General features: G+C 46.4%; 1 protein-coding gene across 1 annotated transcript in view; it reads left to right on the top strand.

Annotated features, from left to right (window-relative positions):
* The first annotated feature begins 4,701 nt into the window (after positions 1-4,701).
* LOC146210100 (sphingomyelin phosphodiesterase-like) overlaps positions 4,702-27,760 on the top strand; it is a 375,910-nt gene continuing 352,851 nt past the window's right edge. Inside the window, exons 1-2 of the mRNA XM_084607702.1 lie at positions 4,702-4,846; positions 25,190-25,365. Of these exons, the coding sequence (XP_084463828.1) occupies positions 25,207-25,365 (159 nt within the window). The 5' untranslated portion in view covers positions 4,702-4,846; positions 25,190-25,206. The remainder of the gene's footprint in view (positions 4,847-25,189; positions 25,366-27,760) is intronic.

The following is a 27,760-nucleotide window of genomic DNA, read 5'->3' on the forward strand; positions in this document are numbered from 1 at the left end:
GCGGTATCCAGCTCAGAGCCGGCCTCACAAAGGAGGCTGGTCTACAGGGATGAAACGGTCGCCGTCAAGCACGGCCTGTCGGCCACCACCCGTGATCAGGAGCCGGGCCAGCTCTTGTAACAATTATTTCGCGGCTTTACTAAGTAAAGGTTTTCGCCACCACCAACACTGCAACGAACGCCGATAAGAGGCAAATGATAGAAGATGAAGGCTAGAATTTCGCCATTCTAAGAGAACCTATATTTTTTTGCTTTATTTCTTTATTTTTTCTCCATCTCAACTCATTCCTTTTTTGTTCCACATCGTTTCCTTGCACGCTCTGCCGCTGTTACGCACCATGTCACGTGACCGCGTGCCGGCGTCTGCGACTGCACAAGGAACGAGCGCTGCTGTGCATCCATCGCTGCGCACCATATGTCACGTCACCCCGGGCCGCCTTCTGCAGAGGAGAAGAACCGGGGCAAACGGAGTGTAGAAAAGAGGGGGCAGAGAAGACGAAGGGAAGGAGATGTCAAGGAGAGGGAAAATGATAAAGAGGAGGGGTCAGCTAGAGCAGCGAGAAGAACTAAGGAACGCCAAATAGGAAATTGCCATCCATGGTAGATTACTGTCATTTACTATCAACCTGCTTCATGACATTCAACGTGGTTTTAGAAAGCACCGTTCTACCGAAAAACGCCCTCCTCGTTTAAAAAGAAATGATTATAGATGCATTAGTCGTAAACACATGGCATTAGGCATCGGTTTCTGCAATGTATTTTATTTGATTAATCATTCTATCATTCTCAACAAAGTGAGAAAATTACTCTGTGAGTGAACATCCTATGTGCCTAAATCTTATCTTCCTTTTTAGGACTCAAATCGTGAATACAAACAATGCCACGCCCACAAAGAAGCCCGTTATAGTTAGTGTGCAACAAGGAAGCATTTTAGGCCCACTTTTTTTCTTGATCTACGCAAAATACATTGTGTGTGTAAAATACAGATAACTATTTAATTATTTGGTATGCTGATGACACGACAGTATTTATTATTGGCAGCTCGTGCACCAGGTTTGGGCTGAGGTGAATTGTTTGAAATAAACTTCACAAAACAAAAGTAACTTTTTACACATGTAGAGGTCAGAACTGATTAATCTGTTTCTTGACTGACTCGCAACAGTTACAGATAGTGGACTGCGTTAAAAGTCTTGGTGTGCATTTTCAAAGTATCTTACCTAGAAATAAAATATTTACGACTCCCAATTCGAACTGTCATCTGCCGTTGGTGCCATTGCTCCTATAAGGCGCATTCTTCCTGCTAAAATGAAGTTTATGCTTTACAATGCTTATGCAGTACTGCAGCATGATACAGGGCTGAACTGGTGAGGCCAATTTGCACAGGCTACAGTTTTTGCAGAAAAGAGCCTTGCGTTATATTTCTGATGTTCATTGCACTTTCTCAACGAAGGCTCCTTTTTCAAAGTATGACACACTTTCTGTGTTTTATTTTCACAATTATATGTTGATGATATTGCCAATACTGAACTCCGCACCGACGCAAGTGGCCATGGCATTGGAGCTATACTTGCCCAGCGACAACACGGCCACACAAGGGTGATTGCGTATGCCAGCCGCCTCTTATCTACGTCCGAACAAAATTACTCTATCACAGAGCAAGAGTGCATGGCACTCGTTTGGGCTATTACAACACTTCGCCCTTATTTGTTTGGCCGGCATTTTACTGTTATAACAGACCATCATGCCTTGTGTTGGCTTTCCTCCCTCAAAGATCCTACAGGCCGTTTGGGGCGCTGGGCTCTTCGATTACAAGAGTATACATTTTCCGTCGTGTACAAGTCCGGCCGGCTTCACCAAGATGCAGACTGCTTGTCCCGTCATCCCGTCGACTCCCCTAGTCCTACCGGCTCTGACGATGACGCATGTGTCTTGTTTGTGTCGGCCTTTTCTAACATTGCCGACGAACAACACTTAGATCCTTTGCTCCATTCCATTATCCTCCGTCTGACCTGCGACCGACCTGAGGTGGTTGGAGGTGCGGTTCATCCCTATCCTCGCCTTGCACCGTCGAAGCCAACCGTATGCCGGGTCCATCGGCCGAGAGCCCGTGGAGATCGCCGCCCAGCTTTGCCTCAGCCCTTTGTATTCAGACCCGACCAGCCGCTCTCCCCAGCCCTGTCCCCAGCCCTGACCACAACACACGACGACCAGGAAGAGCCCAAAGCCGACCCGACCGACCCCACGACGAAGCGACCTCACGACCACTAGAGCGAAGACAGCACCCCCGCTCAAGCCGTTCGGCGTGTCCATGAGCCTTGGCCTTCGGCAAACGGTGACGATTGGACCTGATGCTCCGGGGCAAGCATTCATCCCATCGTTGCATTCATTGTGGTCTTCAGCGTTTCATGTTCTAATCCTGTGTCTGTGTTCATCGTCACTTCATGCAATAGATTTCTAGCAATCGATCAGGACGATCGCTCGGTGGCCCCGGGTAGTGCTACGAAGATGACGAAGCGGCCAGTGGAGCGGGGCGGAGTGCTCGCGCTAGGCCCGCTGGCAATTAAAGCATATTTCATCGTCATGTCCGCACGTCGTTCTGTTCCTGTTGTGTCGCCGTGTTTCATCGCTTGTCACGCCACCACGTAACAATATTTATAAAGCTTTCGCTAAATTCCATAAGGATGAGGCAATTAGTTTCGCAAAACTACAGTTGAACATAAGTGTTTGTCAAACAAGATACAAAGAAATGTGGTTCGTGCCCCCCCCCCCCCCCCCTCTCCTCCCCTGAACATCCTATGATGAACTATCCTTACCTTCCGTGCTGATAAACTTACTAAACCGAGAGGAGTTTGATCCAACCTGTTGCCATATCACCAAAGGCTTTCTCTAACTAGTTTTCTTTTTCTTTTCCTGAGTAAAGTCCCTTTTGTTCTCGTTCTTATTGACAGCTTCTGTTTGTACTGTTAAAATATTTGAATCAGTATTTTTATTTGTTTCTATTGGGCTTTGCCACTTTCAGCATGATCATTTGTACTCATTGACACTTGTCTGTTTATTGTAGCTGACATGCAGGGCTGGCCATTATGTTGCTGTTTGCGGACTTGTAAGGCGTCGGTTCCACGTCAGGCTCTCCGAGCTTTTATTTATTTATTTATTTACAGATACTGCTAATCCCATTCGGGATTGTTGTAGGTGGGCATATGTTAGTACAGAGAAGTGCATATAGAGCATATAAGGAACACACAATGACATGATCATATGTACAAAGCAAATCAAGAATGTAAAATGCATAGGGTACAAAAATGGTGAAACATATTATACAAACAAAAACAAATATGAGGCAGATATGAACGGGAATTATACATGTATTACGACACTACTCTAAGAGAAGAAAAAAAAAACATAAACGCCCTGTTTTCACATGTATACGCGTAAATGACAAGGAACAGAACAAGAGCAGAATCGACGGGCGGCATACCGAAAATATCAGCATAAAAGAACTTTTTGCTAATATGTTAAATATCCTTCCACTGCGGTTCCAAACTTAGTAAACGAAGATAAATTAGTAATAGATGAACTCAGGCTGTTTCATTCTTTTGTGGCTAAAGGGAAGAATGAGTATTTGAAGCAGTCAGTGTGGAAGTGATATTCAGTTAGCGTATTTGAATGCATATTACGTGTCGGTAAAGTTGCAGAGAAAGCGATATATTTAGCAGGATCAAATTTTAAGTGTCGATGAAGTAGTTGGTACAGGAGTTTGAGGCGTGCAATTTTAGCTCTGGTTTGAAGTGTTTTTATTCCCTGTCTTTTCATTATTTCGGTTGGTGAGTCAGTTGTTCTGTATTTATTGAATATGAACCTTACTGCCTTCAATTTTATTTATGTCTTGATTGGTAAAAGGAAACCATACGACATTTGCATATTCGAGGACAGAGTGAATCAGTGTATTGTAGGCTAGTAATTTAGTTTTATAGGGAGCTATTTTGAGGCGCCGCCTGATAAAGAATAGTCGTTTTAGTGCAGTTATATAATTGATGTGGGCGTTCCATCCGAGGTCACAGGTTAATAATAGGCCTAAGTATTTATGTTCATTAACTGCAGCGATAGGGGTGCCATTTATAGTGTACTGAAATCTTGATGTACGCTTCTTTCTAGTTTTTGACATGACAGCAGATTTTGTTGCAGTCCCGTACTACAACTTTTCAGTTGAAATAAAAGGTCACTGATTGAGCAACGACTCCCGTGTGATTCACGGATGATGTCAGTAAGCTCGCACGATACCAGATTAGATGAAAGAGACAATAGTTTCAGTTGTGGCCTTTGTTATCGAGCATTACCTGGATGAAAGCCGCATCTCACTATATCTATGGGCATTGTGAATGCATTCACCAGAACCTACCTCGTCGTGCCGTCCTCCCCGCAGATACCGATCGCCGAGAAAAACAGATAACAGAGAAAAACTGTGCCCTGCTGTGGCCGGACTTGTAAACTTGCCAATGCATCTGGTTATTTCGAACACGCGCTATTTGATTCGTTGAAATAACAGATCGAATAAAACAATATTGGATTTGTTATTTCCTAACATGACTTGCGCCTTTCAGTGCTGTTTCTGGAACTGTAGCTTTGCAGCGGGAATGCCAGAGCAGAACGGAGGCTCGGATTTCACCCAGACGCCAGCGAGCGCAAAACACGTGCGGCCTGGGGCGGCTATCGGCTAGATAAGGTGACGTCGGGCGGTCCATTCGCCGAGGCCAGTAACGGCCGGAGCTACGCCGTCACAAAAGCCGACGAGCGCAAGTTGCCGGGGTCAAGAAAGGCGCGCCAGCCAGACCAAGTCTCGCTTTGAGGTGAGCACGAAATTCCAGGAAGTGTGCGAAGTGCGTTTTCCTTGTCGCGCCACCGGTTGAGAGCAGGCTGCCCTATCGATTTTGAAATACCTGCTCACTCCAGAATAGCAAAATGTGACGCGCTTTGTTTTTTTACCTCGAACTTCTGCCACAAAATACGGCGCTAGGCGATCCGACGTACAGCAAGGAAGGCCTGAAATGGCCACAGACTTAAACAGGCTGGAGACAAATGTGTCAGAAAACCATATCTGTCGCGCTTGCCAACGGAAAAATTTCCTAAAATAATACACAGTCTACAATAGCCCCCAAACGCAGTGTTCGTCACTTTTAAGGTTGGCTTTAAGCCACCACCTTTTGCGCTCCTTCATCTCATGGGCCTTTTAGTCTGCATTATGCATTTTTGTCAGTGTTTTTTTTTTGTATTGCTTTTTTTTGTCTGTTACGCTTATGCAAGGGTCAAATGAGGGTTGTGTCGCCGCCTTCTTTCTACCATTTCCACAATTGCTTCCACTGCTGGATGGGTATTGCAGTTGTTAATTATAATTATATAGGGTTTTATGGCGCAAAAGCAACTATGATGAGCCAGGGTTAAATGCCTAGAATTTTTCGGTGACCTCATTTTCACCGTTGTTGCTACTACCGCTGTAGGCGGCACCAACGGTGCAAGGAAAAAATTAGAAAAAAAGGAAGAGATGGGAAAATTAGGCGAACGCTTAAGCTCCGCCGTTAAGGGTATGACGCGACTGCGTTTCACTTACAAGGACGATGTTTTTCGCTCTTTTAGTCTTAAGTTTCGAATTTTTAAAGCTTTCTATACACCGATACTTACCTTCAGCAAACGTCGGCTTTCCTCTATACCTTTTAGCGCACCTTTTTTCAATGATATAAATTAGTTATTTGATCAATTACACATTCTACATTTTCCTAATCAGCATTTTGACCCCTTTTTTGCAAATTGTTTTGCCAATCAGATAATTACCACGAGTTCTCTAACTCGTCACCACCTATCATCAATCACTACAACCATGAATTCCCATGATTCGGTGTTTGCTTACGCAGCCTCTGATCATTTCCGACACGCTGTGCCGACTGCGACGCCGGCGGCTACGGGCTATATGTACAGGTGCTCACAGAATAATTCGGAGCACCGGACAGGCTGACGCTCGCCAAAAGAGTGCGCCGACGGAAGAATACATAGACTGATTGCGCGTGCGCGGCTTCCCTAGCCAGCGACCTCCCTTCCTTAGTGAACCTAGATTAGCGCTGCCTTGCTGCAGAAAGCTAGGGCTAGGGGCCTGTCAGTGCTGACAAGAGGTGGGCGGGGCGGTGTCTGTAACGCCCTGTGTGCAAAGGTAATAGCTCACAGGAATACACACAGTCGAGAAAAAAAACGAAACAGCACACGCGCGGTCCTGTGTCGTTCTTTCTCGGTGCATTCCCTGCCCGCTATACCTTTCTTCAAGTTGCAATGCACCATCTTGGGTGTCTCCTCATACAAACAAGAAGCGCGATGAAATCTAAGAAAACTCGCAGAAGGAGAACAGCGAAGCGACTAGATACTGCAAATAATCAGTGCATAAATATCTGCGAACCCTTGAGCTTTGAGTAGAAGCTTATGCAGCGCATTAAATTACGTCCTAAGGAGCAACTAGGAAATACCATACCTAAATTGATGAATAAATGAATTGCCGCTAGCCCTTTTACTCCCGCTAACGGATCCGTCATGCCTCGCTAAAAATGTTCCTTTTAGTCGCGATATAAAGTGAAGTTTCTCAAATCGCTAGAAATAAGATTTCGCATGCCCAACTAACGAATGATGTGGCCAGCAGTCCGACTGTAACTCATCCGCACAGCTCCCACAGAATGACTGAAAGCTTGGCTGTGTCACTGATTGGATTCAGACGCGGGTCCCAACACGCCACAAACAATCAACCCGCAATTAGATATCACCGTGACGAGCGCGCTACAGCAACATATCACTGCACCATCTAGCCCTCCTATCATTCCGCTAAAAGGCCCCTAGCTCTAGCAATTAGGAGCAAGGAGCGCTAATCTCTGTTCACTAGGGAACTACGCTGCATCGATAGGGAACCAGCGCATGCGCAAGATGTGGCTCTAGCCTTCCGCAGGCGCGCTTCGCCAGCGCCCGGCCGCCTTCGCGGCGCTCCGAATTATTCTGTGAGCACCTGTACGCTACTGCACATAATAGAGACACTGTGTTTAAATGCTCTTTCCCGAGGTGACCTTCATTTGCAAGTATGTGCGCACTTGCCACAATGTAGCAACCAACTGGCTCAGCCTTGGCGGAGTTTAGACGCTTTTCTTATTTCTGAGCGAAGTGCGCATACGACGCCACAGTATGCGTCTGCGATTTTAAGTTCCTCTAGAAGATAATATTGGTTTAAACAAAGCGAATGCACTGGGAAACATCGGGGATTCTTCATCGTCGTGCTAAGAGCACCTGAATGGAAGGAGATCCATAAAATAATCGGCCGGGGATGTACCAATAGCTGACTGCTTCCATAGTTTATTTAAGCAGCTGATTATTCGGTCATTAAACCAGGCTTTAAAAACAGTTCTGTTTGGAGCAATAATAAACCGGATTCCCTCTCTTGGCGACGATACACCGAACAACTACTTCCGTGGTTTCCAGACATCTTGAAACGATTTTGTTTTATTACGCAAGCTTGCCATAAGCCATATTATATTCGCTGGGGGCTGCACACCTTTCTTTTGCAGGTAGGTACGCTTGTGTGTGCATAGGCTCATGTGAAGTCCTTAGCGAACGGTTCCTTGCCCACTATGACAGGCTACTTCAGACAAAGACGCGTGGCACTTGTGTGGTAAAAATTTTTCGCTTTGTAGACGACTATCTCGTCCTTTTAAAGTGCAGTGAAAAAGAATTTCTACCGAAATACAGTCCCTGTTTGACCGGTGTCTTCAACATTTGAATTCCCGGAAGATGTGTTTCCTCGACGTTCGCCTTTTCTGATGTGCACACCTGCTGGTCCTATGAGCCTAGAGGTAAAACCTTTCATATTCGTCTGCCTACTACAGGTTGTGTTTTCTCAATGCCGTTCAAAAAACATGTGAACATCGGCTTCTCTCAAGCAGTGCCCCTTCTGATACACCAGTGGCCGGCAGCTTGATCAAAAAACGTTCAGCGGCTCCAGTCGTCATCATGCCTTTTTTCATCAAATCAGGCACGGTTTAAAGAAGGTTGGTAAACGCGCAGGTGTTCACGTTGTTTTCTCCGCGCCAAACAAGCTTGCCTCGAATTGAATGGCGGCGGTGGTGTCCCTTTCTTGTCTGTGTCCGTTTCCGTGTTGCGCCGCCGTTCAATTCTATCATCGTGCACCAACTCGCCCCCCAGGCCATTATTCTGAAGCTTGCCTCGCTCTGTAGGTAAGGAACAACCAACTTGTTCACAGTGGGCAGACGAATTGATATCCCCACGTTTTTGTGCCTGCGGTACGTTATCTATTCTGTGCCCCTGACCTGCGGGAGGCAACATATTGGTCAAACGGGCAGATGCATAAATATCAGGCTGCAAGAGCAAAGAAACAATGTCGGAAACACTAATTGCTCAGAAAATGTGAAATCTTGTGCCCTTATATTACATAATTGTTCGATTATCGGTAAAGGACGATATCGTACGTCTAGGGAGATAATTGAAGCCATCAAAATCCGCCAAGGACCACTTTGTTAGCACACCATCAATCTGTTTATCGGATTAAGAATTGAAATTCCTTAGCGCCTCCGGGCATGCGTTGTGAAGGTTCTCTATCCTTTCTTAGCATTTTATTGTTTATCGCCTGACTCTTTGCTGTATTTCTATGTATATTCTTACCGGTTTTAATTGTTTCTTCACTCGTAGGCATTTTACACCTCGTAACTTTACGTTTTTTAACACTGTACCCGTTTTTGGGCTCCCTCAATTGCTTCTGCCATTCGGTTTAGTAAGTTTTAATGTGTTCTGTTATAAGGCCCTCTACACCCCGCTTTTTATCTTTTACGTTTTATATATTTTACCGCTATTGCGTCTCCACTTCATCTTCCATTATTGTTAATATTTTGTTTATCCTCTGTTCCATTGACGTCTGTTTTTCTCCGGTGGAAGAGCACTATCGCTATCGACGCGCCTTTTCTCTTCGCTATCTGCATTTTTGCAATAAACCTCAGTTCATAGCCTCGTGTCCCTCCCCTCGCGCTCTTTGTTCACGATAGAGAACCCACTCGCTTTTATTACCCCAGCTGAAGTAGCACACGACTGGCTGAGAGTGTTAGTTGTTTCAGATCATAAAAACGGCGATCAATTATGTGTCCCAAGTTACAGCCGCTTTTTCGCCATCAGCGTAGAAGTTCTTAATACATGTGATTGTTGCCTACATCTGGTTGCCTACATCTCACAACTTGGTGTCACATCATCAGAACCGCCGCAGGAAAAACTACTCATCGTCAACTATCCTCAACGTTTCTTGAATTAAATGGCTCATTTTGATGTGCTGTTTTTATGCTCCTCAAAAACCTTCAGTTCGATGTCATATAGAAATCAGAATTTAATCGCTCTTCGCTCTCTTCTCTTGGTGTAGACTTAGCCTACCTTAGAAATAGGCAGCAATTCATTAGGTTACTATTTCTTCAAAATTGGTGTATATTGGTGAAAATCAAGAGTGCAACTTGCTCTTCCACACTTTTGCAGAAAGCGATATTGAAAAGGAATTGGAGTTTTATTTGCTATGAGATATCGGTGCTGTTGCTTGCTATGACATATCTTGTCTAAACGATGTCCTAAATGGTAACGTATCTGGAGTGGTGGACAGTTTAGCTAAGGGAGTTGGCGATATCAGGAAGATAACAAAGCAAGTGCAGATAGTTGTATGAAGAGTACCGGAGGTGTTAGGATCGAACGGAAAGCTAGAAAAGGACGTGGTGACAGTTAATCAGGACATAAGAAAGTTAAGCCTGGAAAATCCAGGTAGAGCGAGAGGAAGAAGATGGTTTACACGGTATAAAGGAGCACTGAACGCGGGCAAAATGGGGTACGCCTCAATTCGCAAGTCGAGATAACGTTTCGACAAGTGAACAATTGTCTTTGTCTGGGCCTGGAGAAGCGTTTCGAAATGTTTGAGCTAAACGGGGAGGTGCATAGAGCAGGCTTGGCAGGGCTTTTCAGCGAGATGGCATCTATTTTAACAGAAGGAGCAGAGATCGGCTGGCGCCTGGCAGGCAGGGCTGTAGCTTTTTAGGGGGTCCACGAGGACTCTGTGCACAGAGGTAGTTAGAAGTGAAGCAGAAGAAAGCGTAATAACGGAAGCTGAGCCCCCAAAAATAGCAAAGAAAGAAAAGTACAAAAAAGAAATTTAACACTAGGATCAGCTACATAAACATGCAAGGAGGTAGAAAAAGAGCGAATTGACTAGAGATAGAACAGCAGTTGAAGGATGACAAAATAGGTATGTACGCTCTATGCGAAACTCATCTCAGGGATCTAGAAGATCCGCCGTTTATAGAAGGCTACGTCTAGGAAGCGTCCAACAGAACGAGAACGAAAAAAAAGGGTGGAGGGATAGGTATGTTGATACACCAGGCAACAAATTAGCAAAGAATAAAATCATCGTGTAAAGAACATATCTGGGTATCAGGAACCATTGTCGGCATAAGGACATGGATAGGGGTAGTTTATTTAGGAACAGGACACCAAGCAGCCAAAACAATTACTCGTTGAATGTCTCAGTGACGATATAAGCCAGTTTGGAGACGGGGCCGATATTATTCTGCTGGGGGACATGAACGGCCACATCGACGATCTGGATAGGTACACGGATTGCAACGGGAAGCTAATCCTAGATATCTGTGAGCGACACGACCTAGTTATAGTAAATAGAGAAACAAAATGCGAAGGACAAATCACGTGGGCATTCCACAACAGGCAGACGACCATTGACTACTGTCTAATGTCGCAAAAAATTTATAGCAAGGTCACAAAAATGGAAATAGACTAAGAAGGGGAGTGTAGTCTGGGAAGTGATCATAAACGTATTAGTCTGCAGATGGGGCCCTTGATGAAACGAGAAATGGAACTTAGACAAAAAGTAAACGTAAAATTAAACGACAATTAAAAAGCACAGATAGCAGCAGACATAGATGGAGAAATAGAGAAAAACCCCATAGAAGACTCGGATTATGAACAGGTAGACCGACTTATAAGGAGGAAACTTCATCATCATCATCAGCCTGACTATACCCACAGCAAAGCGAAGGCCTCTCTCATATTTCTCGAATTAGCCCGGTTCTGTGATAGCTGCATATATTGACCCCTGCGAACTTCTTGACCTCATCAACCCACCTAACTTTCTGCCGCCCCCTGCTACGCTTTGCCTCCCTTGGAATTCAGTTTGTTACACTAAGCGACCATCGGTTATCTTCTCTTCGCACTACATGTCAAGCCCATGACCATTTCTTCTTCTTGATTTCCACTAGAATATCAGTAACTTGAGTTATTTCTTTGACCCAATCTACACGCATCCTATCTCTTAATTGTTACCCCTAACATTTTTCGTTCCATAGCCATCTGTGTTGTCCTCAACTTCAGTAGAACCCTCTTGATTAGCCTACACGTTTCAGCCCCATAGGTGAGTACAGGTAAGATGCAACATTTGTATACTTTCCTCTTGAGGGATACAGGTAAGCTGCTAGTCATAATCTGCGAGCGTTTGCCAAATGCGCTCCATCCCAATCTTATTCTTCTTGTTATTTTCTTTTCATGGTCCGGATGTGCGGTTACTACCTGTCCTAAGTAGACATATTCGCCTACTACTTTCAGTATTTCGCTACCTAATGTAAACTGCTGTTCCTTCCCGAGGCTGTTGAACATTACCTTAGTCTTCTGCATATTGATTTTCAAGCCTACCTTTCTACTTTTTCTGTCCAGGTCATCAATCCTTATTTGCAGTTCATCCCCCGAGTTGCTTAGCAAGGCAATGTCATCAGCAAATCGCAGATTACTGAGGTATTCTCCATCTACCCTTATCCCTAACTGCTCCCATTCCAAGTCTCTGAATACTTCCTCTAAACAAGCTGTGAATAGTACTGGGTAAATTGTGTCTCCTTGCCTAACACCTTTCTTTATGGGAATTTTGTTACTTTCTTTATGTAGAACTATGGTTGCTGTGCAGCCACTATATATATCTTCCAGCACTTTCACATACGTCTCGACTACCCCCTGATTTCGCAATGCCTGCATCACCGCCGAGGTTTCAACTGAGTCAAATGCTTTTTCGTAATCAATGAATGCTATGTATCAGGGCTGCTTTTATTCCAAGCATTTTTCTATCACCTGATTGATGGTATGGATATGATCGATAGCAGAGTACCGTTTCCGAAAACCTGCTTGATCCTTTAATTTATTGCAGTCTAAGGTTGTCCTGACTCTATCAGCGAATACCTTAGCGATTACCTTATACGGAACAGATTGATTGGTCTATAATTTTTAAGGTCCGTAGCGACCCCTTTCTTATGAATGAGGATAATATTTGCATTTTTCCACTGTTCCGGTACCATCGATGACACCAGGCACTGCATATAAAGAGTGGCCAGTTTTTTTAGCACTATATCGCCCCCCCCCCCCCCCCCGTCCTTCAACAAATGTATAGTATCCTCTCCAGCTACTTTCCCCCTTTTCATAGTTTCTAATGCTTTTTTGACCTCGTCCTTCGTCACTATTGGAACGTCTGACAGTTTTTCCATACCGCCAATCTCATTACGGTCCTGACTACTTTGGCTACTGTAGAGATCTGTATAGAACTCCTCGGCTACTTTGACTATCTTCTCCATATTCGTGATCAGTTGCCCGCCCAAAGCTTGAACTGATGAAAGCATACTTTATATTATTTTACAGTTATCACACACCACTACATCTATTACATCTCCAGTGTTGCTTTTGGTCAACAAGCATGTTTTCGTATGCTTATATATTCCTTGAGAAAGACAATGCATTAAGCCAACTATAGATACCAAAGCATTCATTCATTTAACACCAGACCACTTAATCTAATTGTTTCTGGTGCATGATAGGAAAAGTACATCTGGTTTTTGCCGGTGGCCAATTTTTTCTTTACCGCCTTGAGGCTTCCCCCGTTCTTTACGCTTGCTCAATTGTCTCCATATTATACTTCCTTATATCGACCACCTTACGCTTATTGATTAGCTTTGATATCTCGGCCAATTCTTTTTGGGCTGTTCGATTGGAAACTTTCATACACTGGCGTTTCTTAATCAAATCTTTCGTCTCCTTAGACACCTTACCGGTATCCTCTCTAACTATCTTACCGCCTGCTTCTGCAGCGCACTCAGTAGTGATATCTCTGAAATTATTGTTCATTGCTTGTAGGGAAATGTCGCCATCCTCGGTTAGAGCTTAATATCTATTCTGTAGTGAGATCCTGAACTCTTCTGCCCTCCCTCTCACCGCTAATTCGTTGATCGGTATTTTTCTTACTAATATGTTTCGTCCCTTCACATTTAGGATAATTCGGGACCTCACCATACTGTGGTCACTGCATGGCACTTTCCCGATTACCTCTACATCTCGCATAATGGTGGGGGTTGAAACAGCATGAGGTCAATTTCATTTTTTGTGTCCCCGTTAGGACTTTGTCAAGTCAATTTCCGGTTCTTCCGTTTGCTGAAGAAGGTATTTATGAGCCTTAACTTAATACACTCTGCAAACTCAACTAGTAACTCCCTCCTGCTATATTGCTAGAACTAATGTCATAGTCAACTACTGCCTTGTCTCCTGCCTCATAATCATCATCATCATCGGCCTGATTATACCCACTGCCGGGCGAAGGCCTCTCCCATATTTCTCCACTTAACCCGGTTCTGTGCTAGCTGCATCCACTTGACCCCTTCGAACTTCTTAATCTCATCCGCCCCCCTAACTTTCTGCCGCCGCCTGCTACGCTTTCCTTCCCTTGGAATCCAGTTTGTTACCCTCAGCGACCATCGGTTATCCTCTCTTTGCACTACATGTCCTGCCCATGTTCATTTCTTCTTCTTAATTTCCATTAGAATGTCGGTAACTTGACTTATTTCTCTGACCCACTCTCCACGCTTTCTATCTCTTAATGTTACCCCTACCATTTTTCGTTCCATAGCCCTCTGGGTTGTCCTCAACTTAAGTAGAACTCTCTTGGTTAGCCTCCACGTTTCAGCCCCATAGGTGAGTACAGGCAAGATGCAACTGTTGTATACATTCCTCTTGTCCTGATTCTATTAGCGATTACCTTATTAAATACCTTATATGTAACAGACAGTAAGGTGATTGGTGTGTAATTTTTTAAAGTCCCTAGAGTCCCCTTTCTTGTGAATGAGGATTATGTTTGCATTCTTCCATGGTTCCGGTACCGTCGATGACACCAGGCACTGCGTATACAGGGTGGCCAGTTTTTCTAGCATGATATCCCCCCGGTCCTTCAGCAAATCTGTAGTTATGTGATCCTCTCCAGCTGTTTTCCCGCTTTTCATAGTTTCTAGTGCTTTCTTGACCTCGTCCTTCGTCACTGGTGGAACGTATGACTGTTTTTCCCTACCGCCAATCTCATTACGGTCCTGACTACTTTGGCTACTCTAGAGATCTGTATAAAACTCCTCGGCTACTTTGACTATCTTGTCCATATTAGTGATGACGTTGCCCGCCTTGTCCCTTACTGCATACATCTGGTTTTTGCCTATACCCAATTTCTCATTTACCGCTTTAAGGCTTCCCCCGTTCTTTACAGCATGCTCAATTTTCTCCATGTTATACTTCCTTATATCGGCCACCTTGCGGGTATTGATTAGCTTTGATATATCGGCCAATTCTATCTGGTCTGTTGGATTGGCGGCTTTCATACTGTGGCGTTTCTTAATCAAATCTTTCGTGTCTTTAGACAGCTTACCGGTATCCTCTCTAACTATCCTACCGCCTACTTCTACCGCGCACTCAGTAATTATATATCTGAAATTATTGTTCCTTGCCCCTAGGGTAATGTCGCCATCCTCAGTTAGAGCTGAAAACCTATTCTGTAGCGAGATCCTGAACTATTCTGCCATCCCTCTCACCGCTAATTCGTTGATGGGTTTCTTTTTTAATCTGTTGCGTTCCTTCTTCAGATTTAGGCTAACTTGGGACCTCACCATCCTGTGGTCACGGCATCGAACTTTCCCGATTACCTCTATATCTTGCATAATGGCGGAGGTTGAGGACATTATGAAGTCGATTTCATTTTTAGTCTCTCCGTTAGGACTTTTTCATGTCCATTTCCGGTTCTTCCGTTTGCTGAAGAAGGTATTCATGATTCGTAAGTTATTGCGCTCTGCAAACTCAACTAGTAACTCCCCCCTGCTATTCCTAGAACCAATGGCATAGTCTCCTGCCTGCTTTTTCCCTACTTTGGCATTGAAGTCACCCGTTGGCACAGTATACTGCGTCTTTACTTTTCGCATTGCCGATTCTACATCTTCATAGAAGCTTTCAACTGCCTGGTCATCATAACTACATGTAGGTGCATAGGTCTGTACAACCTTCAGTTTGTACCGCATATTAAGCCTAATGACGATGCCTGCAACCCTCTCATTAATACTATAGAATTCATCTATATTGCCCGCTATATACTTATTGACAAGGAAACCTACTCCTAGATGTCGCCTCTCTGGTAAACCTCGATAACGCAGTACATGCCCATCCTTCAGTACAGTATTTGCCTCATTCGGCCTCCTAACCTCACTAAGCCCTATGACATCCCATTTCATGCCCTCTAGTTCCTCTAACAGCACTGCTAAACTAGCTTCACTAGCTAGGGTTCTAGCATTAAACGTTGCCAGGGTCAGTTTCCAATGGCGGCCTGTCCAGCGGTGCCAGGAATTCTTAGCACCCTCTGCTGCGTCACATGTCTGACCGTCGCCGTGGTAAGTTGTTCCGCAGCCGCTGGTGACTGAGAGCCGGGGTTTTATGGAACTAATCATGAGAGGTTGCGGCCAATTACTGCACCAGTGTGGCCAGCTCCTGTTCTGGTGAGGCAGTGCGATGCGAGAGGTGCTCACCGGCATGAGTTTGGCTACTGATGTTTGGCTACTGACGCCTGTTTCACTTTAGAAGGGATGGCAAAGCAGTCACGGTAAGTGTCCAGAATTGCTTGAAGGCGGCGTTTCTGGGTAAGAGACACAGCAGGATTCATGTCAGTTTGAACACTATGTCCAGTGCTCTCGGGATTGTTTTAGTTGGCCAGCGAAAGGGCGCAGTGGGCGGAGGGCGCACTGACTTCGTCAAAATAAGCGATGGCTGTACCTCGCGGTAAATGGCGGTATTCGGCGCTAAACTTCGTTTAAAGCAGTTCAGTTTGTTTATTTCTCAAGGCAAAGACACCCCGAGCAACGCAGACTTGTAGGCTCAACAATAAATTTGCGTTCGTTTCCGCGAGGTCTTGAAGGGCGGGAGGGTTGTTGCACTGCACTGTAACAAACAAGCTGGTGCGTGGAGGTAGAGTGACATGGTTGTCGCACACTCGGAAAACTGGCCTGCCTGTGTGATCGTCGCTGTGCTTTGTGTAGTCGCCGGAAATTGCACGGTTAGTCGAAAAAGTCACCATGAAGTCACGGAGGTCGATGATTGCACCGTTTTCTCTAAGAAAATCAAGGCCGAGAATCAAATCCTTGGAGCACTCTGCTAGCACAACGAAGCAACACGAGAAAGATACGTGGCGAATCTCGACGCGAGCGGCGCACGCTCCGAGAGGTGTTGGCTGTCCTTATCGTGGCTCCGTGCCAAGGAGTCAGAACTTTTCGCAGGATGGTAGCGAGGCCATGACTCATAGCACAAAAATCAGCGCCGGTATCTACAAGGGCAGTCGTGTTGTGGTTATCAACGACAATCGGTATCTCGGCGGAAGGTAGCTCACCGTCGACAAAGTGCGGCGTGTCAGTGATCGTCGGCCTGACGGGTCGTTCGTTGCGTCGAATTGTGGCGTCGAAGGTAAGCGTCTGGGATCGCCGTGAGGTCGTTGGACTTGGTGGTCGTGCGGTGCGTCGATTGGGGGCGTCGGAGGAACGCTTCGGCGATCGTCGAAAAGTGGTCGGACTGTTGGCCGGAGCCAAGGGTCGGAGGTCGGTGTGTGTGATCTAATCGGTGAGCGGAGGATGTTGGTCGTAGTGTTCATCGATGGCGGCACTACCTCTGAGGGTCGCCGTCTTCAGTTTTCCCGGCGCGGACTTGGGGACTGCGCCTGAAGGAAGAACGGCGACTAGAGGAAAAGTGTCGCGGCGATGGTGACCTGGACTGGCGTCGCTGGAGGGACGCAGGTGGGACGTTGTCGCTGAGGTATTTTTCGATGTCCCGAGGCCGTTCGCCATAGCGCGGTCGAGGGGCATCCGGTGAAAATCCGCGCAAGCCCATCCGACGGTACGGGCAGTGGCGCAGTACGAGACGGGCTTTGCCGCAGTGAAAGCACAAAGGCTGATTGTCCGACGTGCGTCACGCGTGTGCTTTGCGAATGGGTGGTCGATTGTCAGGCGCACCAGTCGAAACTGGATATCGGGGTGCAGGACGAGCAGGAGGAGCAGGGTTGCAGGGTGCCGATGTTTCTGGCGCAGGGGTACGCAACACGTTGCTGTACGTCATGACATACGGTGCAGGCGGCTGGGGTGATGGTACTGATGGCACTGCTTGGCTGAGCTCTTCACGCACAACATCCGAGATGCCCCCAACACGAGGTGTTGCTCGAGAGAGGGCAGCTTTTGCAGCTCTTCGCGTACAATGCTTCGGATGAGTTGACGAATCGGTGTATTCACGTATACACCGATGGATCGGTGTCAGCTCAGGCATCCCCTGCAGCTGTGGTCATACCAGCTCAGAAAACGATTCTGCATTTCCTTTTGGGACATACCTCTACATCAACCGCTGCCGAACTTGTAGCCATTCGGGAATCTATTCGCTATATATGTGGGGAACCACCTCAAAAATGGTGTATATTCACGGACTCGAAGACTGCATTACAAATTTTGGAAAACTTCTTACGCCACACTGCCTATCAGTCCCTGGCACTAAACATTATGGAGCTCATCACATCTGCCCAGCTGCAAGGCCACATGATAATGTTTCAATGGATCCCTGCCCACTGCGGCCTCCATGGGAATGAACAGGCCGATGTTGAAGCGAAAAGCGCACTCATCAATGGCTTCCAAACAGCTGTGCCTTTTTCAAGAGCAGATATGACGTGTCTTCTAAAGAGTTGTATGAATATTGCTACAGCAGCTTACTGGGCTCAACCAGACGCCCGACACATCCGTCTAAGAAGGCTCGATCAAACATTTAAATTTAATGTTCCGCGTGATACTCCACGTCATCAGGATACATAGACTTCGTTTAAACGTGGCTTTCACGCGCAAGTACTTACATTTAATTCGACAGATGGACTCACCTGAATGTTCAACTTGTGGCATCCCAGATACTGTGGACCATGTATTATTGGTGTGCCCAGAGCATGCGAAAGAAAGAAATGTGCTGGCTGCTTCCTTGAAGCGTTTAGACAAGAGGCCTCTGTCGGCGGAACTGCTGCTGGGCGCTTGGCAGGACAAGGGGAAGGGCGTCCAGGCAGTGCGTGCTGTTTGCCGTTATTTGAGCGCCAGCGGACTTGATTCGCGCTTGTAAAGCAAGCTGCTGTGCCTGTATATATATTTCATATGCCTTCTCCCACATCGTCACCCATCATGACCTTCTTTCTTCTCTCCTTCTCCTTCCCCAGTGCAAAGTAGCAGGCCAGATTTGAATTATTCGGGCCAACCTCTCTGCCTTTTCCTTTCAATAAATCCATCTATCTATCTGCCCAGTTGGTGCGAATAAGTAAGGCAAATGTGGACTAAGACGCCTAATGAGCACAGTTACAAGAAACGGATGGTTTGCCGATTTGAAAAAGAAAAAATGGGAAACAAGTTGATGCACAAACAAGTGAACAAGACTCACTCCACCAGACTCTAAGGGAAGAAACAAAAGGGTAGATACTTGGGCTTGTTGGTACATGATCGAAGGGAACAAAATGTAGCGCACCAAGACAAGGACAGAGAAAGAAGACACACACAGCGCTAACTTCCAACTAATGTTTATTCAAGGAAGAAAGCATGGTATTATACCACCGCGTATCACATGCGCCAAAGAACATGCGCTAGCAAGTCATGTCACTCAGATACGCAATCTCCTTTGGCAACAACGCGACAGAAGGGTTACTAATACAATCATCTTTCAAAAGAGCAATCCATTCAGCTTCAACTATTTCACTCGTTAACCGGTTTTTGTGCACTTTTAAAACCATACTTTTTTTCCGGAGAGGAATACAATTGCAAACACGGCAATGAGCCGACAAACCTTTACCACACCTGTTGTAAAGTTGTCAAGTTGTCACGCCGCGTGGGCTCCCATTGAGAGCGCCACACAAATGTTTCAAATATTCTGTGTATAACTTGTACTTCCTCTTCGCACAATGCAGGACTTGAAGGACATACCCAAGCTTTGCAAACAAAAATATGTTACAGACCTGTGCCCTAGCAAACACTGAGAGTTCCCTACCCATCCAAGCCTGCGTTTGTCGCCGCATAGGTACGATTTGTGAATCCCAGTAGGCTGCGCTGTTACGAACTTGGTGCAGCGGAGCCCCTAGATACTGAAGAGGACTACAGTCCCAGCATATGCCTCCAAACTGGCTTGGTCTAGTGCCCCAGTGTCCCAACCACAAACCTTTGGATTTATCTAAATTAAGGGCCGCGCCTGATACATCGCAGAACTGTTCAGTCTCAAGCACACTCTTTTTGTCAGAACAAAAGATGGCGATATCGTCCGCGTAAGCTAAAATCTTAACTTCACATTGAGCCAGAGAGAAACCACGGATGGCTGCACTGTTAATTATACTGAGACAGAGGGGTTCCAGATATAAGCCACACAACAGTGGAGACAGTGGACATCCTTGACGAACAGATGATCCCAGTAGTATTAGTTTCGTTAGCTCCTGATTAACAATTAGTCTTGTATACGAGTTCATATAGCACAGCCTTATGCCTTTGAGCAAAACTTCACCAATGTTTGCATTCTCCAAGACCGCGAACAAGAAATTGTGCCGAAATTTATCAAACGCCTTCGCCAGGTCAATTTGAATCAGAGCTACTTGGCCTGTCTCATCTGATACTGTCTCGATTACTGAACGTGCAATATGGATGTGTGTTTGAATACTGCGCCCTCTGATACCACATACCTGATGCGAACCTATCAAGTCCATGATAACCAGCTGCAAGCGAGAACAAAGAACCTTGGCAAAAATTTTGTAATCAACATTACATAGGGAAATTGGACAATATCCTTCAACAGTTTTCAACCGATTAGTATCTTTGCTTTGCTTTGGAATTCTTCGAAACATTTCCGCACTTATAAGGTTGGGACATCATGTTTCGCAGTCTATAGGCCCATTGCTGCCGCTCGAACAATTACAACTTCTTGACCATTGGAGCTTGCTGCCTGCTCTCACGACTTGCGACTAATGTTCTGGATGCCTATGCGCTCTATTTTGTGCACTGGCATCTTTTTAACATGTGTAGTTTGACAAATTGGCAAATTTACCAACGCCGGCTCTTCGGTGGTGCTCTGCGACCGTGGGCGTAAGTTTAGCTAAACACGGAGCTTTAGTACAAACCTTCAAGCAAAAAAGTGCGACAAAGCTTCAATACCAGCAAGCGCAGCCACGACGACACTATTTTGCGTGTAACTAAACCTCATTTGTATGTATACATTTCGGGAAGCGTTGCGATGACCCAGGGCTCGGCTGCTTTCTACGCAGAGTTAGAGGAGCGCAAAGGTTGAGAGACGCGCAAAATATTATGCATTACAAGCGCTGCATGTTGGTTTTTCTCTCATGGGCCCATCACTCGGTAAACTACTCTCCTCCTCGTTTTATTTTTGTCTTTCTGTTGTTTATACTGGTCCGTGGTGCAGGCTACGCTCGCCTGCGATTGAGCCAGCATTGAATATTTTGGCAGTGATCACTGCGTTAGAGCGCCCTTAAGATCAGCTTTGAAGTTTGTTATGCATGGTAGCCCATACTATTCAATTCCAGTTTTAGTTTTACGTTAATCGTCACTGTGTCATGAGATATCAGAGGCGCAGCGGTCGGGGTCTTTCTCGAAACGCTCGAAACGACCAATCGAAACATGGAAACTCTAGAAAAAAGAGACTGCCTTTGTTTTCTTAAAGGTGCGCAACGAATTCGCAGCAAAAAGCACTTGCTTGAACCATATTTTTCACATGCGCCCCGATGGTCGATTGCGAGTACGCTGCTTTCATTTGGCCCCTGAGGAATGCTACTCCGGTCGACGCCCCAGACCGCACCGGCTATACTGGGGCACTGGGACCAGTGCGACCCCAGCGTTTCGCCCAGTGCAACCAGTGTCTTCCCGTTACTGCTCCAGTGAATATCGCAGACCTCCAGCGTGCCTAGCAGATCCAGTGCAAAACCAGCGCAAAAATCTTACTGGTTTCGCACTGGAATACGCTGGGAGACGCTGGTTTTTGCAATAGGGTATCGTTTAATAATGGTTTCGAGGAGTAGTGGTTGTGCCCGTTAATAGTAAATCCGTGTGCAGTGGCTGTGGAAATCTGGGCGCTGGTGGGCCGAAGAAGAAATAGCAAACGCAAAGCGACAGCAAATGACGTCATAACAAGTAAAGTGGCGACAATGCACTTTATTCGGATGATGTAGATTGTGCACATCATGGATATTTTTTGTGACATTGTTAGTAACCAATTTTGAGCATGAAGGGCTGTGGCTTAACACGGGACGATGTCTCAGAAGCCATAACTTCGCAGCCTACTAATGCTAACATAAAATCATCGCCCAATAATTTTTTCCCATTGCGTGCGCACGGCGAAAACTTTCAATCTGAGAACGATTACGAACTTCGCAGTCGTAAGGATGAAAAGCGGATTCGTCAACTGGATGCTACAATGTGAAGAAAGCGCAGGAAAGTTGAAAGTGCTAATGGAAGGATCACCAGAAATGCCCAGGGTACCGAAAACCAGAGAATATACTTCCTTTTGTGAAGAAGAAGATGAGCCCTTTTGGTTGGACGCTGATGAAGAGGAAGTAGTCTGTGGAATTGTGATCGCGCAGATCACCGTGCTGGTTTGATCATCGTGCGCTTCCTTGCCGACCTCAACGCCGTCCTCGACGTACAGATTAAACGTTCTCTTACACTTGGTGGAGGTGCGGCCTGATACCCTTGCCTCACGCTGGAGCTTCGCACCCGTACGCTACCGGTAATTCGCTGGGTCCTAATTCGCAATGACCCAGCGCTGGCAATCGCTGGTTCATTGTCTCCGACGACCACCTGACGCGATATGCCGAATACGCCGCGCTCCCAGCTGCAACAACCCAAGATGTGGCCGGTTTCTTATTGAAGAACTTTATTCTCCGTCACGGTGCTCCTCGTGAATTGCTCAGCGACAGAGGCCGTGCTTTCTTATCCGAAGTCGTTGAAGCCCTGCTCGATCAGCGCAAAATCATTCACCGGACTTGCACCGCTTACCACCCGCAAACGAACGGCCTTGTTGAACGACTTAATCGCACCCTCGGCGACATGCTCGCGAAGTACGTCGTATCCAACCACACGAACTGGGACATTGTCCTTCCTTATATCACCTATGCGTACAATACTGCTACGCAATCTAGCACTGGTTTCCCTCCGTTCTTTTTGCTTTACGGTCGGCATCCATCTGCTCCCCTTGATACTGTCCTCCCCTACAACCCTGATCCCTCAGAATACACTACAGTGACAGAAGGTTCCAAGTATGCCGAAGAATGCCGCCAGATTGCCCGCACGTTTACGACCGACTCTCAGTGGCGCCAAAAATATCGCCATGACACCGATCAGGAGAATGCACCACACTTTGAGCCCGGCTCACTTGTGTGGCTATGGGTTCCATCCGGCAGCCCCGGTCTCTCCGCAAAGCTGATCTCAAAGTATCACGGGCCCTACCGTGTCGTCGAGCGCACTTCACCAGTGAACTATATTGTTGAGCCGCTTACGCCATCTTCTGATTTGCGACGCCGTGGCTGCGAGACTGTACATGTTCAGCGTCTTAAGCCGTTCTACGATCCAATTGTACCTTCGTCCTCTTAAGTCGCCAGGATCGCTCCTTTTTCTCTGGGGGCATTGTGAAGAAGAAGATGAGCCCTTTTGGCTGGACGCTGATAAAGAGGAAGTAGTTTGTGGAATTGTGATCGCGCAGATCATCGTGCTGGTTTGATCATCGTGCGCGTCCTTGCCAACCTCGACGCCGTCCTCGACGTACAGATTAAACCTTCTCTTACATATTATATAAAATATAATTATAATTTCCAGTTCAGCCTCTCAGCTCAAGCTTGAACTTTCACTTGATCCGTTAAATGTCCGTCGTGATATCGCCCTTCTACCTCTTTTTCATAAATACGCCCATGGCACTCGGTCATCCCTAAGTCATCTACAACGTCCCTCCTACCTATCGCATAGACTGCACAACAACTACAGCTATGCTCGCATTTACGGCAGTTCTAACGCTTTTAACTTCTCATCACTCCCGTGCGCCATCCGTCTGTGGAATGATCTTCCGAATAGCATCGCATCGCACCACAATCACGAAGCGTTTCGCCAAGATATGCTGAAGCACTTCATTGATAACGCTTAGCATATCATGCATGTTCCCGTCATTTATGTCACTATTCCTTGAAGGGGCTTTGGTGATGCGGAGTAGTTCTGTGTATAGTTCAATCTACTTCTTTTTTTGCGTCTGTATAATACCTTGCAATCTCCTCGCTTGCCTTATTACTTCTTAGTACTTAGTGCTTAGAAGTGCTTAGTACTTGTTATAACTCCCTCTGCATTGCGATATATTGTTCATTAAGTTTATAGATTTGTATAATTACCACTGTTTTCCTGTACTTACGATTGTGCTTTAGTTTTTTACCCACTTTGCGGATATCTTTGTATCTGTCCCCCCTTACACAAGGCCTCGCTGGAGGCCTGTAAGGTATATGTAAATAAAAATAATAAAAAATAAACGCTCTGTTATGACGTCACGATTTGACGACCCCATACCTCCTTTTAAAAGTGGATAAAAAATAAGATGCTAGTCGGCCAGAGGAAATCCTCGGAGCGTGGCATGGCGACGCCTCAACAAATGTGGCGCAAGGAGACGATGCCGCCTTCACGCTTAGCCAGTGCGCATCCGATCGTAAATTTTTCACCAAGAGTTAAAGGCCGTTAAAGATTTTTTTAGCTCCTGGGGCAGATATGGTGTAGCAATGCATTCAGAAATGCTTGCAGGGTTTGTGCGAAGATCGCCATCAGCGAAACGTCTGAAAATACTTTTTCCATTCTTCAGGGAACTACTCTCACAATTAATCAAATTGTTTTGTTCGAGCGCTGCAACGCCTTCAGTGGTGTGGCATGAAAAGGAAGCCATGCGTTACAAGGGTGCAGAACGACTTTTTGAGGTAGTGAACCACATATGGGAAGTTTCGACATGATGACGGTTCCCGTTTATAGTTGCAACGTGTTTGCAAAGTTGAGCACAAACAATGTGTATTCTTCACTCGTCCGCAAGTAAAGGTTACGGAGGGCCTTGTCACAATTAATACGACAATGTGCTTACAAAAGTGGTATTTATTGTATATATTGCTAGAGACAATAAAGGCGTCTAGTGACTCCTTGTTCTCAGGAATGTTCAGAAGTGCGCGCTCAAACACGTGAAAAAGAGCGGGCTCGTAACGTGTCGGTTGTCAGTTGATGCTCAAAATACACGAAGACTCCACTAAAGCTTTCCCGAAACCTCTAAATGTATGACAGGGTCTTTTGAACGGGCCCAGCTCTATCGTAGGTGTGGCGAGTGCGCCAGTTGCCGTGCGAAGCAGCCTGAAGAGTCCGTGAATCCACGAACATAAATTGCTCCTGTGCTGAACGTTGAATGGACTTTCATTTCGAAGGTAGACACGCTATAAGGGGTCAGCAGTACAGAGGCGAGGAAAATGGAACTATACGCTCATACCTCATCACGAAAGGTGCAGTTCTAAACTGAGTAGCAAGCAGCATACTGCCGTACTGTGTGAAAATAAGGAAGACGAAAAGATCCCGTGCAAAATGTATCTGGACTAAGGGGACGAGTACTCTGCAACCTTGAAAGCAATTCACAGCGGGACTTTTATGACCCAGACACCAAACAAAAAAAATGCACGCTCTGTTGCGTCCTCATTTTATTTATTCACTTCGTTGCTTGCTTTTATTTTTGCACAGGGTACTGACGCGAGACGATGAAGCTCAGTGTGCCCCCCTTTCTGTGGCTGCTGGTGGCTGCCCTTTTCTTTCCCGACAGCCTGGCCGCGCCAACAATCCGACGTTGGGACGCGGTGAGGAAACTTCTGGCCGGTGGATTCCTCAGCACGGATGCTTTGCCGCCACACATTAGGCAGGTAAGTGAGCGTGCACCTGTTGAACGACGCAACGTTTGTGGTGCATCTCCACCTGTTGGCGTCGGACGTAGCCATGATGGTGCAAGATACTGACATCACACTAATGAAAAATGCGTAGTCAACTATTGACATCGAAGGTCTGAATGGTTGGAAGCCGGCCATGCTGACCTCACGCATCAAAGATTGCTGTCACGCATCAAAGATTGCGAGTGAAGGCTTTTATAACCGCTTCGTCAATATAAGTTAACACACAGTAAAGAGCGCACAGTTAAAGCCGTATTGAATAGCTCTTCTTTATCACTCACTAAAGTTATTGCGCAACATTCTTAAGCTACACGCGTCTTCTCTCCCCAAATTATTGCTTCGAGTCACTGTGTTGTGCAGCATCTGTTCCGCATGGAGGCCTTGCTAGTGATTTGAAGTCCATTCGGCCGAATTGCTATTCTGGAAGCTGGAAAGCAATAACGCTTAGAAGACGGGGTACAAAATAAAGGCGCAGCCCGACTGCGCAGTAGTACGTGCTTTTCTTCAGTGTCCAGATGTTAAAGGACACCCTCCGGTCGAAAATATTTTCTTCCCCGGTGACTGTGAGACTTCGCCCCTAGAACGCAAGGCCGCAAAATGTGTTTGAAAAGAGTAACTAATAACGCAGTTACAGCCACCCCAATCACCCGATTTTGTCATGCTTCTCTCCTTCCGTTTCCTCGCAAAGGTTTTTCATTCTCCTGCCCGAGGTCGTCTAGCCTCCACAAGACAAATTCCCCTTCCTCTTCCGCGCTTGGCGGGAGCTGGGGCATGGCACTCACACTCCGCGTGCGCGAAAAAAAAGGGCGAGGGAGCGCGCGCCGCTGGATTCAGTCTAGCCGTGGCGAGAGAAAAGCGCGCAGCGAGCGGAAGACACCCATCCCTCTCCCGTCAGTCAGCGAGACGGACCAATGAACGTCGTTCTCGGGAAGTTCGTCATAACTGTGGCTCGACGGGCCAGCGCAGGAAACGGGGAAGCTGGCTTCCCGAAGGAGAGCATGAGAGAGCTTTGAATTGTATTTTCGATGCTTTTCAAACACATTTTGCGGCCTTGCGTTCTAGGGGCGAAGAAAATATTTTCGACCGGAGGGTGTGGAAATTCCAACAAATCCTGGAAAGTTTGTTTCGAGGACCTTCCTGAAGTCATCCGGAATTCACCGAGGCCTTTCTCAAACCCACGAGTGTTTTATTGAACATCGAAATGGGCTTTTGAAGCTCCTCGGCGGCGGCCATGCTAGGCGATGCGAGGCCTAGTAATGCCGACCCAGAGTGCATGGATACCTTAGACCAAGGCGAAGCGGGATCTAGTGGTCTGTGTTCAACAGCCGCTAACCCAGCTCACTCTGCTAAACACCAGGGAATGGAATTAGACGTCCAAATCCAAACTTCTAAGGACATGGAAGAGGGTCTTGCCTGGACGCCGGATGACCTTTACTCCAACTGGCACGTAAACATATGTAAGAAGAATCGTCAAAGGTTAGCAAGAGGCGAACAAGTCGTGATCGCAGGAAAGATGTATGCTCCCCCGACGCACTTGCTGGAGACCGTCGTGAAACCGAAGAAAACGATAGCATCGCCAGTACAGCCGGCTATGGATCAAACAATGTCTCAGAAGAGGAGGAAATTACCACCCCTTCCTAAAACTGACTATAAGGTGATAATAAGACCCAAGAAAGGCATAGAAGTCAGAAAATTCGTTCCTACCCAGTTCTCAAGAGCCATCGTGGCTGCCTGCAACAACCCGGCATTGTGCGACTTCTCCAAATTTATTGTGAGACCCCGGACAGGATCGAACATCATCATAGTCAGCACTCCTTACGACGAGACTGCGGACGCCATACGGCACATCAAGAGTCTGACCTTGGAAAACAAGGCTTACGAAGTCAACGTCTACCTGGCGGCGCCTGAGGACGTCATCAGAGGAGTTATTCATGGAGTGGATCCAAACACACCATCAGAGGAGCTTCTATCAAACATCCGACTACGCACACAAGGGGTCGCGATCGTTCAAGCACGAATGTTGGGAAAGTCTCGCACGGCAGTGCTAACATTCATAGGCCCCATTCTCCCCCGCTACGTCATCTATTACGGGGGAGAGACGGCATGTTACCCATATCGACCAACCCAACAGATCTGCCAAGACTGTCTCAAGGCAGGCCACAGAGCGGATGTCTGCCCAACACCCAACGCCAACGTATGTCGGAACTGCGGCCTTCATGAACCAGAGGAAAACCACACCTGTGAAGCCAAGTGCGTGGCCTGCCAGGGAAACCACCCAACGGGAGACAAGGCCTGCAAGCAGCGCCTCAGGGCACATATCGGACGTTACAACAACAAAGCTAAACAAAGCAATAACAATCAGCAACAGAAG

This window comes from Amblyomma maculatum, chromosome 1 (genome assembly GCF_055883805.1).
Source record: "Amblyomma maculatum isolate TAMU_Amacu chromosome 1, ASM5588380v1, whole genome shotgun sequence".
In the NCBI taxonomy this organism is placed as follows: domain Eukaryota; kingdom Metazoa; phylum Arthropoda; class Arachnida; order Ixodida; family Ixodidae; genus Amblyomma; species Amblyomma maculatum.